This window comes from Tasmannia lanceolata, unplaced genomic scaffold (assembly GCF_043159265.1).
Source record: "Tasmannia lanceolata isolate RefF3 unplaced genomic scaffold, GAP_Taslan_0.1 ptg000016l, whole genome shotgun sequence".
NCBI lineage: Eukaryota > Viridiplantae > Streptophyta > Magnoliopsida > Canellales > Winteraceae > Tasmannia > Tasmannia lanceolata.
In genome coordinates, this window is record NW_027518693.1 from 1,675,386 (window position 1) to 1,692,228 (window position 16,843).

Here is a 16,843-nt window from a genome sequence, read left to right on the forward strand (position 1 = left end):
CCCAAAAATCTTTTTTTAATATTAATTTAATATTTCACCAACATTTCGGTAATTTCGGAGAAATTTAATATTGAATAAAATATTAGTTTTCAGGTTTTGTACCAGATTTCGACCGAAATTTCGAAATTTCAAAGTCCGAAACTTGTACCGAAACCGAAATTTTAAACCTTGAATGAAACTTGGCTTAGGTGTGGGAATATCAATTGCTTCTGAAAATAAGAAGTAAGCATGAAATTGATATTTCCACACCCCCACACTCTTTGCTATTATAGGGAGTAGGAAATTTCCTCGAACCCGACCTGAGCCAAGTTTTGTTCACCGACCATACTATAAAGTGATCCACACCGTCCATTTAATGGCGCGAACTGTCAAACCGGACGATATTAAAAAAACCCACCTTGCTCTTTCCCTTCAAATCCTCTACTGAGGCTCCAATGGAGAGGGGATCCTCCACTGAGGTCAATCAGAGGCGATTGAACCATCCATTGGGGTTCAATTCAATCAACACACGTTTGAATTCAAGCGAGGGAAGATGGATTGCTTGGCTTGTGCCATTGATCATTGTGGCAAACAGCATCCTATTCGCCATCACCATGTTTGTAAACAATTGTCCCAAGAATTCACCTTCCTGTATCGCCACGTTTCTCGGGCGGTTCTCTTTTCAGACTTTAAAGGAGAATCCCCTTCTCGGGCCTTCGTCAATCACGTCAGTTCTTCTTCTTCTTCTTCTTTTTCTTTGTTGGAGTATAAATGATTAAATAACACAACTCTAACAGCTTAAGAATTTGGAGTAATTGGCTGTTTCACTTGTTATAAGAGCTATTGCCTCATGGCAGGCACGGTTTTTAGTCAGTTTCAGTGGAAATTTAAGCCGAAATAAAAAATTTCCACCTGAATGTATAAAATTTTGGTGGAAATTTCAGCCATTTCGTTGGAAATCTTTAAAATTTGGGTAGAAATTTTGTAAATAAGGGTGAAAAAAGCAATTTCTGTTGAAATTTCGGATGTCGGCCTTGGGAAAATTTTGGGGAAATCATGTAAAAATCAGATTCAATAAACTTTTGGCTGAAATTTCAAATTTCGGCCGAAATTTATAACTCTGATGGCTGGTCATGGGCATGGTTTAAAATTTCGGTTTCGGTAACCGTTTCGGACCCCACGGAAAACCGAAATTTCGGTCCAAAATTTGGTATTAAGCATCGGAATATTCTGAAATTTTGTAGCAATTTTTTATTTATTAAAAAAATGGCAGTAAAACGAAATTTCGCACCGAAATTTCGTAATTGGCGAAATTCTGAATTTCGGTGAATTTCGATTTCGATCCCCATCGAAATCCGAAATTTCGGATTTCGGTAGAAATTTTAAACCATGGTCATGGGTTGTACAGCCAACAACCCAACAGAGGGGTGCAACTCGGATCGGTAAGGTCTGGTTGAGGCCAACCCGACTCAACCCGAGGAAACCTTTTTTCCATTCCGAACCCGATTTCCATCCCGACCCGACCCGAGGAACCCTTTTTCCCTTCCTGAACCCGACCTGACCCGAGGAACCCTTTTTTCCTTCCCGAACTGGACCGGACCTGACTTTTTTTTGGGTTGAACCTGTCAGTTTGGATTGAGATTGTGGAATATGGCCTTTTTAGGAACATTATGGGTCATATGGAAAGAAAGGAATGCTAGAGTTTTTGACGGGTCATTATGGGTCATATGGAACATTCGTGGCCTTGAATATCTGTTGCGTGAAAACCTTTCCTTCATTCGTTCAGATTCTTTTCATCATATGATCTATGGAACGGATGGAAGGAGATTTGCTACGGTGTAGAGAGGATTCCTAAAGCCGCACCGAAGTGGGAGCCCCCTCCGCTGGATTTCTTGAAGTTTAACTTTGATGGGTCGAGAATTAGAAATCCCGGCCTCTCTGGGATTAGCGGGGTTCTGCGAAACGAGAAGGGAGAGATCATTTGGGCTTTTGCAGGTCCTATTGGTATCATTGATGCATCGGAGGCGGAAGTCTGTGCAGTTCATCAAGTCATTAAATTGTTGGCCCATAAGTCATTTATGAATTTAGTAGTGGAAGGGGACTCCCTTAAATGTCATCCCTTGGTTGGAGGGATCTTCTTTTATGACCCGTATTTACGAAAGGAAGTGGTTGGAAAAGTTCCAATTTGTTGAAAAGTTTATCAAAAAGTATGCACAATTGGGTAGCTAGCACGCTTCGACTTGACTCCCACCTTCGCTTATGGTAACCGAACTCTTTACCGGTCTAAGCATCCCTGGAGGTTTGATAGATATTTTGATGAAATCAAGGACCGTGTTGTGTCATCCGCTATTATCTTGTGGCATTTTTGCAGATCTGCCAATGAGGTTGCAAATTATCTTGCGAGAGAAGGGCTTGATAAATATGCCCTCGCATTGTACGATGATCTTCCTCCTTGATTTTCTCTCATCTTGATTGTGTTTCTTCTGTATTTGTATCTTTCCGTTCATCCTTGTATTTGACCATCTCGGTCTTCTTTTATAAATAAATTGGCTATCATTAAAAATAAAAAAAAGGACAAGTTCTGTTTTTTTTTTTTTAAAATGGTAATGGACAAGTTCTGGTTGAACAGTTTATGATTATCTTTCGATCTCCACGTAGTTGAGAGGCTTTTCTATGTGTAGGTATATTGTTTTCCTACTGTCAAACACGTAACTCAAGGTTTCTAGGTGCTCTAGAATTAATTTTCTAAACAACCTACTTTCTTTGTTGAATGTGCACACTGATTTTCACATGTATAGATGGAGAACTGAGGAATCAATTTTTTTTCTCTGTAGTGATAGTCTTCATATCCTGCTATATTTACCTGTCTCCTTTTAGTTAATGAAACTGAACTCATGATTTAATCCTTTGAACGACTTCATCCTTGAGGAGGGATGCCTGTGGTGACGATTAATTTGCCACTCAATTTAATTATTAAGCAGCTGGGCTGAGGACACATTGACATGCTAGTATGCTAAGACACATGATATCCAAATAATGATTATATGTTTTTTTAACTGTAAAATAATGATTGTATGTTTACTCCAGGCTACTGAAGATGGGAGGTCTAGAAGTGAGTAAAGTTGTTGATAGACACCAGGGATGGCGCCTCATCACTTGCATTTGGTTACATGCTGGAGTTTTCCATGTACTTGTCAATATGTTGAGTCTTCTTTTTATTGGAATTCGGCTTGAGCAGGAATTTGGGTTTGGTATGTATCAAATCATATTCTCCTTCAACAATAATTGTAAATCAAGCATTTTGTTGTGAAGTTATACTAGTTACTCTAGTCATCAAGCTTTGTTGTGAAGTTATAGTAGTTATTCTGGTTATAGGGATTTGTCCCGCACTAAAATGGGGTGGGGGTACACTATGTCATAAAAAAAATGTTAGTTATTCTAGTCATCATGCTTTGTTGTGAAGTTATATAGTTACTTCAGTAATCTAACTTTGTATTGAATGCCCATGACATATCAATTGTTGTATTTGTTCATGCATGGAATAGCAGTGGTTTGCTCCATTTGGATATTGGTGTTGTGAAGTTATATAGTTACTCCAGTAATCTGCTTTGTTGTGAATGCACATGACATATCAGTTGTTGTATTTGTTCATGCATGGAATAGCAGTGGTTTGCTCCATTTGGATATTGGTACAAATTCCAGCTCATATATATATATATATATATATATATATATATATATATATATATATATAAACACATACAAACTTGCACACTGACAACATGGTAACTATACTATTCATTATTTTTGTGGGGGCAGAGGGGGTGGGTTAGGTATATCAACTCTTAATGAATGTAAGTCTTTCTATAGATTATAAACTATGCAATCTAACTCCTATAGGATGGAAATTTATATTATTTATGTTAATTTGTTTCAATGCTCGATCCCCTCAACCTAATGACTTGCTGCTGCATATAATGATATTATTTTGATGTTTTTCATAGTTATTAGGTTTACATTACCTGTTACTGAAATCCAACTTGATGAGTTCTTGACTCTGAGTTGAATTTCTAAACTTGATTGATTTCTCAACTTAGTTGATCCTTTTTTGTGTTGTGTTCTATCCTAAATGACTTGACAGATTCTAGAGGATAAAAGAAAAGAGTAGTCAGATCACACGTTCACGACTCAACAATCAGTTATTACAATCAGATCGTAATATCTCTAATTTACCGGGATCACAATTCACAAATGGGAAAGCACAGTACTTTTTAGAGCTCAGGTTAATGGGAAACAAATTGCAAATGTATTTTTGAAAAAGGGCTAAGTATAAAATCCAGTACTTTTCAGAATTCAGGCTGAAGAGAAACAAATTGCAAATGTATTTTTGAAAAGAGGCCAAGTATAAAATTAGAATTTCATTACATTGCAATATCACAGGGGAAATTAAGATCTTGATCCTTGCTATTGTAGCTGCTCACAGTGTTGTTGTGAAGACCTCTGAAGATGCCCAAGCAAGTGTGGCCATAGTTATAGGAAACTCTTCGAGTCATTGTGTCCATTTCCTAAATGTCCTTACCAATTTCTCCAGAGTTTCCTAGAAATATTTGGAAACCTTTGTTCTAGAATGTGAAATCCTTCCCTCTTGATAGGAAACCCTTCCATAATGCAAGATAGTAGTAAACCCTTCACAATAATATTCTGGTTCTAAAGTCTTGCTTTACATCTTTCACAATAATATTTTACATTGATTTATCTCGAATAATTGACTGAAACTCAAGGATTAGTAGTAAATATTATATTCTGTGGCTTGGTGGTTGGTATTGAAAAATGTTAGTCTGAGTATTAAGAAAGTAAGATTTTATGATTTCTCAGGGGGCTAAGAACCCAAGATAGTAGATAGTATGTGTGATTGTTATTATGCATGTATTATGATCTATTAACTAATTATTTTTCTCCCGCGTGAAATTCAAGTTAAATGTAGAAAATAGCAGAAACTTTTCTCAGGACAGTGCACCCAGCCTAGTTTGTATTTCTAGCAACTATGGTTGGCCAGTGCACCCAGCCCAGTTTGTATTTCTAATAACTATGGCTGGCCATTTATCATTTTTTTTAATTTACCACCTTATTGTTGATGACTCTCATCTCAAATCATATCATTACACAAAAAACTAATGTAATCACTGAAAAGTCTAAAAATAGTTTCTTCACATGCTCTTGTTTCAAGTTGCATCATTGGAGCATAAAAGTTGATGGAACGTGATAGCCATTCAGATCGATCACTCTCCACTAAACCAGAGATGAGTCAGAGAAGTGAAGAAAGGAATGCTAACCTGCAACACAATCAAAGAGGAAGGAATAAACAACAACCGATTTGGATGAGAGATTATGTTGTTACTAAGTAATGATGGTAATTAGGTAGTAAATGAGAGATTAGTTAGTTTCAGTTTCTAGAAGAGAATATGCCAGTTGTAAGAGAATCAATTAGTGTCAGCCATTGGTAAGTAACTGACAGTGACAGCTTCTCCATAAAAGAGCATCACTGATGTAAAAAAGGGCAGAGAATAACGAAATACTTTTGTCTTTTCCTCTTCTTCTTCTTCTTCTTCTTCTTCTTCTTCCCTTCCCTCTTCTCTCATTTTACTCTGTTTTTCCTGCAACTTTTCTTCAGATATAGATTTGAATCTATCAAATCTGTATCATTGGTGCTTTCATTGATCCCGTTCATCTCCGATGGCTGATAACACATGCGCTCAGGCAAAGATGGATGAACAATTCAAGCAATACCAACAACAGCTCAATGATCTGCGTCTTGTTCAATCTCAGCAACACGACGAACTCGTCGCCATGATAAAACAGTTACAAGCTCGTTCCCAACCCGCTTCTTTCCAACAAACTAGTGGAGAAGATCATTCTGCAAGCAGTTCAGAGGATGGAATCGTTGCAATTTCGCCCAATTACAGTCGATTTATCCGCATGGATGTTCCCAAATTCGATGGATCCGATCCAATTGGCTGGTCATTTAAGGTTGAACAATTTTTCAACTATTACAGTACGCCGGAGGATCAGCAATTGCAAATCAGTTCATTCAATTTGGAAGGACCTGCTTTATCTTGGTTTCAATGGGCTCAAAACAATAAACTCATCAATTCATGGAAAGGATTTCTGGATGCCATCCAATTAAGATTCGGGCCATCTCTCTACGAAGATCACAAAGGCGCTTTGGCCAAATTACATCAGACCTCCTCCGTTGAGGAGTATCAATTCAGATTCGAGGATCACTCTAACAAGGTTAGTGGTCTTCCTGAGACATTTCTCATCAGTTTTTTCATTTCTGGGTTAAAACCAGATCTCAAACGTGAGCTGTTGGTCCAACATCCAACTTCTCTCTTGCAAGCATTTTCGCTCGCTCGAATCTATGAGCAGAAATATGAGGACATGAAACGAGCATGGAAGCCACCTTGGAATAAACCAGCGATGGGAGGCTCTGGATTGTTACCCAGTATTTGAGGGCTTTTCACAAGACAGCCCCAAACATTGGCAGTCCTATTTACTCTGGGCAGAGTATTCCTACAATACATCGTTCCACTCTGCCACTAAAATGACCCCATTCGAATCTGTGTATGGTCGAAAGCCGCCAACATTACCATCATATATTCCAGGGTCCTCTGTGATTGAAGCTGTCGACGATGAACTGAGTCACCGGGATACAATTCTGAGTCAACTTAAGATGAATTTGATCCAGGCTCAAGCACGACTGAAAATTTTAGCCTATCAGAAACGTCTTGATAAGCACTTTAAGGTGGGCAGCTGGGTCTTGTTGAAGCTACAACCTTACAGACAACATTCAGTTGCTACCAGAGCTTCACACAAACTCAGCAAGAGATTTTATGGACCATTTGAAATTGAATCCGGAGTGGGAAGCGTTGCCTACAAATTGAAACTTCCTGAGCATAGTAAAATCCACCCTGTATTCCATATTTCGTTATTCAAGCCTTACTATGGTCCTTTCCCACAAATCATTTGCAATTTACCCACTCAGAGTGTTGATAATCTGCCAGTTATCTCACCTCTCGCTATTGTGGGAACACGGACTATCCTGCAAAATGACAAACCCCTTCAACAGGTCCTGGTACAATGGCATGGTCTTCTTCCAGAAGACTCTTCCTGGGAAAATTTGAATGACTTGCAAAACGATTACCCCTACTTAAACCTTGAGGACAAGGTTTGTTTCCAAGGGGACGGCAATGATTGCCATTCAGATCGATCACTCTCCACTAAACCAGAGATGAGTCAGAGAAGTGAAGAAAGGAATGCTAACCTGCAACACAATCAAAGAGGAAGGAATAAGGAACAACCGATTTGGATGAGAGATTATGTTGTTACTAAGTAATGATGGTAATTAGGTAGTAAATGAGAGATTAGTTAGTTTCAGTTTCTAGAAGAGAATATGCCAGTTGTAAGAGAATCAATTAGTGTCAGCCATTGGTAAGTAACTGACAGTGACAACTTCTCCATAAAAGAGCATCACTGATGTAAAAAAGGGCAGAGAATAACGAAATACTTTTGTCTTTTCCTCTTCTTCTTCTTCTTCTTCCCTTCCCTCCTCTCATTTTACTCTGTTTTTCCTGCAACTTTTCTTCAGATATAGATTTGAATCTATCAAATCTGTATCAGAACGATTGATGCATAAACCTCTAAACATACTATCAATATTTCAAAGCATGTACCCGGACAAGAGCCAACCCATGGTAATACCAGGTTTACTTCAGCGAGTCAATGATTAACGTGACAAGTCAATTTAGTCCGTGGATTAAAACCGATTTGACATAGGAGAGCCAATGTTCAACTAGGGAATTTTTTAAACAGTGCATATGATTCACTCATACAGCATCGACACATTTGACGATGATTTATTACAAGTTGTAATACCTAGTTAATACACTTGGAGAAGGCGTGATTGTATGCTTCACCAATTCCACTTGTTATAAAGCCTAGATCTAGTTGTTTTAGTCGTTTACTATATTTCTTCAAAAGGGAGCTTGTATAAAAGAGTCAAATACATCTTTGCAATAAATGTGCTGTCTATGCCAATCTTACGTTTCATTCAAGTAGGGATTCAAGTGTAGTCATGATTTTTTCCTACAGGTCTCAACTAGATTTGTAATATTTGAATTAAATCATGAAATTTTAATAGTGCCACCCATAACGGTTGATTTTTTCAACCCTTGATCTTGCACATGGGATTTTTGTTCGGGATGGGATCAAGACATTGCAAGTCACCACGGGATGCTCTACAAAAGGGTGGGACAATCACAAAAGGGGTGGAAATATCATCCTCGCAATATTAGGGAATTGATATTTGCACTCCCTTGATTTAATAATGGCACTATGCCACTAACTCATCACTTTGTACTTCTTTAATTATTATCTTAAAAAGTTGTTACAGAATATAAGAACAACCAATTCGAATAGTGACTTGTGCAATGTGGTGTGCCATTATCAAAACAAGGGAGTGCATATATATCATTTCATCAATATTATTTTATGTATTACAATAATATATATGGTGGTACATTCTCCCTTTATTGATAATGGAATATCTACTTAATTAAAATTTTTCTAATTGTATGTTGATACTTTATAAGAATTATAATAACCTTTAATAGCTAATTGAAAAGGTGCAAAACAAAAGTAGGAGTGTCATTGTCAAAACATGAGGTGAAAATATCATTTTCGTATTTATATTAACCTATTATACTAAGTTTTAAGGGAAATGGCTTTGAGAATTATGTTGGCTAACATTCAATTAAAGCGACATAAAATGGGTCTAGCAAAACCCTATCATCTAGAGCAGTAAAGGGCATGGTGGCGTGCGGAAAAAGGAGCGGTGAATGTCATTGTTAGAGGTATCCTATCTTCCATGAGAGAAGAAGAGAAGAAAATGGACGATAAAGAATGAAAGAGTTATGTTATCTCTCTCCCACGCGAAAAAGATATATATATATATATATATATATATATATATATATATATATATATATAGGAATGATAGATGCAAGGGCCCTCTTTATGCAAGAGTAGATCCACGTCATTAAGTGCAACCGAATTCAGTTTCTCAACCGACTTTTAAAATTACGTGGATCTATTCGAGGGCCCTTCTCCGGCCCTTGCATAAATAGAGCCCTTGCATCTATCATTCCTCATATGTATAATATTATATATATGTGTGTTACATGAAATGACAGAAATACCCCCATACGTGGGTATGTAATACATGACCACTCTCAACACCCCCTTCAAGCTGGAGTGTATATATCATACATTCCCAGCTTGTTACAAAAGTCACTCAACCTTGCTCTGCTTAGGGCTTTGGTGAACATGTCTGCTATCCGATCATTTGACCTTGTGAAAACAATGAAGATCTCCCCTTTTTGAATCCTCTGACATATAAAGTGACGGTGCTTTGTCCTCTCATGGAAGAATGGATTTGATGCTATGTGAACGACTGCCTTGTTGTCACGATGTAATAAACCAAGTGATGAGTAAGGCAACCCAATCTTAGATATAAATGATCTCAACCATATAAACTCGCATTTTGTATAGGCCATGGCTTTATATTCTAAACTTGCACTCGACCTGGCCACTACCTCCTGCTTCTTACTCTTCCACGATACCAAATTACCTCCATTAAAGGTACAGAAACCAGTGCTAGACCTTCCGTCTACAGGAGATCCTGCTAAATCTTCATCTGAATACCCCTCAATCCTCATGTGACGATGCTTTCTGAAGAACAGTCCTTTATCAGTAGCTTTCTTCAGATATCTCACAATCTAGGTGACTGCTGACGAGTCATATGTCTTTAGCGCACTCATGAACTAGCTGACTACACTTCCTGTGAAAGAACTGTCTGGATGAGTCATAGTGAGTTAGATCAGTTTTCCAATTATGCGTCTGTATCTGCCTGGATCCTATAGTAACTCCCCCTAATCAAGAGAAAGTTTGATGTTTAGATCCATAGGTGTTTCAACTGGTGTTTCAACTGGCTTCGCTCCTAAAAGGCCTGTCTCTTCCAATATATCTAGTGCATACTTTCGCTGTGATAAAGATAGTCCCCACGTGATTATGCTACCTCTATCCCAAGAAAGTACTTTAGGCTTCCATGGTCTTTGGTGCAAAACTCTTTCTGAAGGAAATCCTTCAGTCTCTGTATACCTGCACTGCTGCCCTCAGTGATGATGATGTCATCTACGTAAACAACCAGAAAGATCCGACCATCCCGAGTCTGTGAACTGAATACCGAATGGTCAATAGCACATTGTGTCATACTGAATCTACCACTGCCTCACTGAATCTCCCAAACCAGGCCGAGGAGATTGCTTAAGGCCATACATGGCCTTACTCAACCAACATACGGTTTGCCTTATCTCCCCCTAAGCAACATACCCAAGAGGTTTCTCCATGTGGACCTCTTCTTGCAAATCACCATGCAAGAAGGCATTCTTGACATCCAATTGGAAAAGTGGACATGACATTTGATTGCAAGAGAGATCAAACTCTGAATGATAGAATTTTAGCCACAGGGGAGAACGTGTCCATGTAACCTATACCATATGTCTATGTGTACCCCTTTGCAACCAACCGTACCTTCATTCTTTCCATTGTCCCATCGGGTAGGTATTTGATTGTAAGCACCCACTTGCAGCCCCGCAGCCTGAGCCCCAGGAGGAAGAGCAACTAACTGCCAAGTACGATTAGACTTGAGCACCCATCTCTACTTGCTTGCTTGTTTCCCTACCCGACCATGCCAACAGCCAATAAAACTGTGATCTACAAGCACAGAAAACTGATATACGACCAACCTCGCTTTTCGAGCTACTCGCCAACTAGGATGAGCTAAGGCCTCTGCAGAAAGAGAGGAACAGAAACAGAGGATACATAAGACAAAAATTTACGGTAACTGGGTGACATGTGAGCATAAGAAACCACATCAGAAAGAGAGTGAATGGCAGAACAAGAACGTGTATGTGATAAAATAGGAGCATCATCACGTAGATAAGGAGAAACAGTTACCTCATGATCAGATGTGGGTCTAGCTGATTGTGGAGGAGTTGGCGCGCATGAGGTGCCATCTGCACATGTGGAATGTAAAACCTGCCGAGGACCACAAGAATAAACTTTCACCTCAGGGGGTGAAGAAGGTACATGAGGAACTGGTAATAGCAACGGAAGGGGAGGGTAAAGTATGGGTGTCCCAAAGAAAGTGACATCAACAGACACAAACACGACGAAGCTGAGGACTACAACATCAATGTCCCTTCTGATTTTGAGACTAGCCATGGAAAATACATTTGATGGCACGGGGATCCAGCTTATCGAGATTGTGAACAAAGCAAGCTAGCCAAAGACTTGAGGAAGTAGTGGAAAAGGGTTGCCAGAGGGATGTAAAACTGAGAAAGGCGAACAATTCTGTAGGACGGATGAAGGGAGACAGTTCGCAAGAAAATAGCATGTGAGGAGAGCATCCGCCCAATTTGCCTTTGGCACACACATCTGAAACGGAAGTGTGTGTGCCATGTCAACAGGGTACCTAAGTTTCCTCTCAGCAACACCATTTTGCTGAGAAGTATGTGCACTGGAGGACTCGTGAATAATAGCCTGACTAGATAAGAACTGTTAAAATCTAATAGAACTAGAAAAATATTCACAGCCATTGTTAATGCACAACCATTTATTATAACTAGAATTGTTTAAAATGCGGATGTGATGCAGAACGCGGCCAAGAAAAGTCCTTGTCGACTCGGCACGGACGCGACCAAGAATGCGGTTGACGCGGTCATAACTCGGAAGAGTCAAAGGAGTTTTTATTGACTCCGTAGGGCAAAACGCGGAATGCGGATGTGGTGCAATGCGGAACGCGGCCAAGAAAAATCCTTGTCGACTCGGGCGAGTTCCTTATCGTGTCAATGAGTTTTTAAACATTGAGAACTAGAATACTAGCGAGAAATCTTAGCATCAAAGGAACAAAACACATTAAACACTTCAGAACGATCTTTCATTACATAAATAGTTGTCAACCCGTGTCTCGATTTCTTAATTTTAGGACTGTTGACTCGGTTCGACTCATGACTCGTAAGAGTTTTTGACAAGAAGTTAAATTTAGTTGAAAAAATTATAATTATATTATTTATCATAAGATGAAGGCATGAAACACATAAAAGAGCTGTGAAAAGGTTATTACATTTCCCAAAAAGCTCCCAGGAGGCAATGGGTTGTGCTGGTAACATTTCCCTTGTAAATTTGTAATTTATAAAAGGGAAATGATATCAGCACAACCATGCTTGATATTTCCACTAAGGCATCTTGTATTTTAGCTTTTAAAGAGGTAGCAAAAGGTTATTACAATTTCGAAAAGTTCTCACAAGACAATTAAAACAGAAAAGACAAGATGGTCCCCGCAACTATTGATCCATGGCTGTGCTGCTATCATTTTCCTTTGTAAAGTTCTAGATTTTAGAAGCTTAAACCTAAAGTTTATAAAATATTAAAAAAATCCGAAATTGCTAGAAAAATATAAGAAACAATTAAATGAACCAACTATTGAAAAGATCCAACATTTACTTGAAGGAAAATCACTATCAGCTGAAATGCCTGTGTTGACGAGAGAATAGTACCTGGATGATGATCTAATCCTAGCCTTGTTACCTTTTATCACAAAGCATTGATAATACCTTGTTAAGAAAGAGATTAGAAGAGAGAAACAAGAGTGATGACAAAAATACATCATGAGAGATGACAAAATTATCTCTATACATATTCAAATATTTCTAACCAGGCATTGACAGAAAAGTAATATGAGTTCTCTACCTGGTTTGGTATGGACAGCTCTGAGGAATGATTAGGTTCCACCAGTGCAATGCTTGTGAATGTTTCCAAGATTGTTTTCCTAAATTTGAATTACAGGATTGTGTTTTAGTGGCCATCTGAGTATCTTAAACTTATGAATTCTGCTGTATGATTATTTAGTTTCTCAAGCTGCATTCTCTTAATTCACAAATGTTCTTTGCATTGTTGTTTGCGATTCTTGGACTGTGATTCTTTTTCTGATTGTCTAAAGCCTGGTTGGTCTTCTTTCAGTGCACATTGGCTTGTTATATTTCATCTCTGGAGTTGGTGGGAGTTTGTTGTCAGCTCTTTTTATCCAATCAGGTATCGCTGTTGGTGCTTCTGGTGCAATTTTTGGATTATTAGGGGCCATCCTCTCTGAACTTATTACAAATTGGACAGTCTATGCTAATAAGGTATTCCTGAAATTCTGCATTTAGGGGAAGTATGACATTTCATAAAGATTGTAGCTTGCTCTTCATTTACCTTACAACCATTTATCTAACTATTCTAAATTCTTATATTTTCAGTTTTCTGCATTGTTCATTCTCATTTTCACCATTGCATCCAATTTAGCCGTGGGAATCCTACCATTGGTGGACAACTTTGGTCATATTGGTGGCTTTGCTTCCGGGTTTCTTCTTGGGTTTGTGTTTCTGATTCGCCCTCAATTTCGATGGATTAGTCGAAAGGTTGTTCCTAATACAGGTCAATCTATACCAAAACAACAGACATACCGGTACATATTGTCGGTCATTTCTCTGATCCTTCTAATTGTTGGGTACGTGGCTGAAATCGTTTGACATTTTTGTAGCTTTGAATCTGCATTTAAGTCTTTGACTAATGTGTTTCTGAGGAATATGGCTAACACCGTGTTTCACAAGCATGTTACTTTAGTGATTACTTAAGGAAAATAGTAACTTAAGAAAAAGCTTGAAGAACATAAGGATTGAGAAGTCCTTTGTCACCTACTTTGATGATCTTGGACGTATGTCTTTTTCACTATTTATAGAGTTTACAAGATATTTTGACGAGGATTTACAAGATATTAAAATCTCCTATTTAAAGTATAAAGAGTATCTATTGTACAATCAAATCACAACTTCGTTAAGTGTGTTTCTTGAAATATGTGATGCAAGCCTTGATTGTTGCCTTGGTTTCCATGCTAGCTATCCTCTGTGGGATCTTGCTTTGTATGGAGAATATTGACTTCTTTTCTCTATGGAATCTTGCTTTGTATGGTGGATATTGACTACCATTCTTGCCTTCACTTTGATTCACGTGATGCATTGTTTCTTCCTTGATCACATTGCCTTATTTACTCTAATCACACCACTACTTTCCTTCCTTTTTTTGACCTTCTAATTTGTCATCTTCTATATTACTTTCTATGAAGCATGAGTTGTAAAATTTGGGGGAGCTTCTGTTCAATGAAGGACTTTTAGTGGTCCTCATTAACTAATATTTTCAAATGGATGGATGCTTTCTCTTAACATACCCATTGATATCCATGCCTTATCTTTCATTGATTTGGATGGTCTGATGCCAGTTGCGACAGTCCACAAGGTTCTTGCCCCAACAGCTAAGCCACCTCGTGAATCGCATGTGTCAAGAAATGCCAAGTGTAGATGGCTAATGCCTCTATCTTAACCTTTGTGTCTGATATATTAAACTCCTGATGCCTAGAGGTTTGGCATAAGATAGCATCCACTTTCTAGGAATCGCAAAGGAGTGCAAACCGTGTTATTTATCAGAGCGGAAATCATCTCCTAGGCAAAAGTGAAAAAAAGAATCCCCTATGGATTATCTGACATCTTGTGAAACTGGTGGGCGATCATATGGGACAGAACTATCCGGACTAAACTGATGCCAAAATGGAAGCCACCTCCCTCGGGTTGGGTAAAATTGAACTTTGATGGGAGCTCCTTAGGTAGTCCAGGCTGGGATTGGGGGTTTGACAAGGGATGAAAGGGAAGCAACCATTATGTCCTACTCGGGACCGATAGGGGAATGTGATGCAAAAGAGGCAGAAGTAAGAACCCTTCTTTTTGGTCTTCCATGAGCTTTCGAACATGATTTGAGGCACATAATTGTGGAAGGGGAATCAGCCAATGTAATTAGTTGGGCTTTGAATGCGTCTTGGGGTCCTTGGAGGATTCAAGGGTTAATTGCTGAGATCCTGGACCTAATACGAATTTTGGAGCCCAGGATTGAACATAGAAGAAGATCGGCTAATAAGGCGGGGACATCTTAGCAAAGGAAGTAGTGTTTAGGGAAAGCATGCTGGTTGTTGCTTCTGAAAATTAACTAATGTGGCAGTTTCTACAGCTGCTTTACTTTTTCCACTATTGTACTTGGTGTGGGACATCTTGTCCCCACCCTGATTATTAATAAAATTGTCATTTTTCAAAACAAAAAATAAAATAAAAAAATGATAGCATCCACTTTCATGACCTTTGTCGCCATCATCATCAGCCTCTCAGAGATACTAGTTTTCACTGCCCCCAAAAGACGCGAGGACACCTCTCCAATGACATTGTGATATAGAACAAATAAACTTGTACCGATTCATAAAATTGAATTCCTCGGCACTCACTTAGCCACATCCATTGTAGTGTTGCTCCTTCTCACTAGTTCAATTCCTAAATATTCCCATTGTCTACTTACCATCCACAAAGACAAATGAATCTCAATCTCTACTCTTACTATTCTCGCCCAGCCAAATTCAGTCAATCTCAACCTATCTGTGTTCCAGGAAACAAAATTCATTAAAAGTGACTGTTTTGAATCTTCCCCATGGAAGGAAAATGCATCAAGTGTCTTCCTTTCAATTTTCAGTCCCATTCTCAACAAGGCAATTGAGGGATGCTGCCCCTTGTGATCTGCCAATAATTGAGGGGGTTCTTTGCTCTTCTTGCCACCTTTTGTTCCAGTGTTCCTCTTTTCATCAATCTCTTCTGCAGGACTAGTGTCACGGGCCTCTTTTCTTCATCCAAAACGAAGTGCCTGCGAATGTCGAGTCACTTGAAGTTGAGAGAGAAGCTTCTTTAGCAGGCCCATCAATTCTTTCCCAATGCATGAGTTAGAACGATATTGTAATGCTGCATACCAAAAGCAAGTAAAAAAAAATAAAGGAAAAATATAGCATGTCCCGGTCAAAATTGCATTATTGATTCTATTTTCAACATTTAGAATTTCAAATATTGTTTGTTTTCAGTTGAAAAGTTCTCCATGGTAATATGGTTACAACTTACTATGTCAAGGTATTCGAGCACTTCGATCTAAACCCACTCTAATTTTACAGATTTACTGTTGGTTTGATTATGCTCCTTCGAGGAGTAGATGCAAATGAGCATTGCTCCTGGTGCCATTATTTGAGTTGTGTTCCTACTTCAATGTGGAGCTGCAAGGAGAGTTCCATTGACTGCACGGTATTTCTGCTAATCTCTCTTGCTCTTTTATAATTTTATCATAATCTTACTATGTTGCAGTATCCCAAAACTAAAACATGCACATCAACTTCTTGTTGCAGGCAACACAAAGTGAGAACCATCTGAACTTAACATGCCAACGTATTGGGAAAACTTATAGCTTACCCCTCCTAACAAACGTGTCTGATGCTCGAATAAAAGAATTATGTATTGAAGTTTGTAGATGATTGTTGCACAAGTGCCAGTAAACCATAGAGCTTTCCTGATTTTATGAAACACTTCTTCATTGTATAGAAAGAGATGCATACTAGAACTGGCATAAAAGGCTTTTTATGTGACACTACATTATATGGAAAGAGATGAAAACAAAAATTAGCATTAGAGCCTTTTGCACTCTGCAGTAATTCTTCATCTCTGCATTGTATTGATATCGTGTTTTGGGTTTCAATAACTTCTCTGGTCTTGAATGAAAAGAATATCCGACAATACCTCTAATTAATATTCTATGAACTAATAAGCCATAGCTTTTTTTTTTAAAAGAAAAAATG

The 16,843-nt window shown here is 38.5% G+C and overlaps 1 protein-coding gene across 1 annotated transcript; it reads left to right on the forward strand.

Annotated features, from left to right (window-relative positions):
- Positions 1 to 319: 319 nt before the first annotated feature.
- Positions 320 to 16,670, forward strand: LOC143848719 (RHOMBOID-like protein 1). The gene is made up of 6 exons (XM_077357718.1): positions 320 to 706; positions 3,067 to 3,230; positions 13,117 to 13,280; positions 13,395 to 13,645; positions 16,169 to 16,295; positions 16,397 to 16,670. Exons 1-6 carry the CDS (start codon positions 435 to 437, stop codon positions 16,520 to 16,522), a joined length of 1,104 nt encoding a protein of 367 aa, XP_077213833.1. The 5' UTR covers positions 320 to 434; the 3' UTR covers positions 16,523 to 16,670.
- Positions 16,671 to 16,843: the final 173 nt, after the last annotated feature.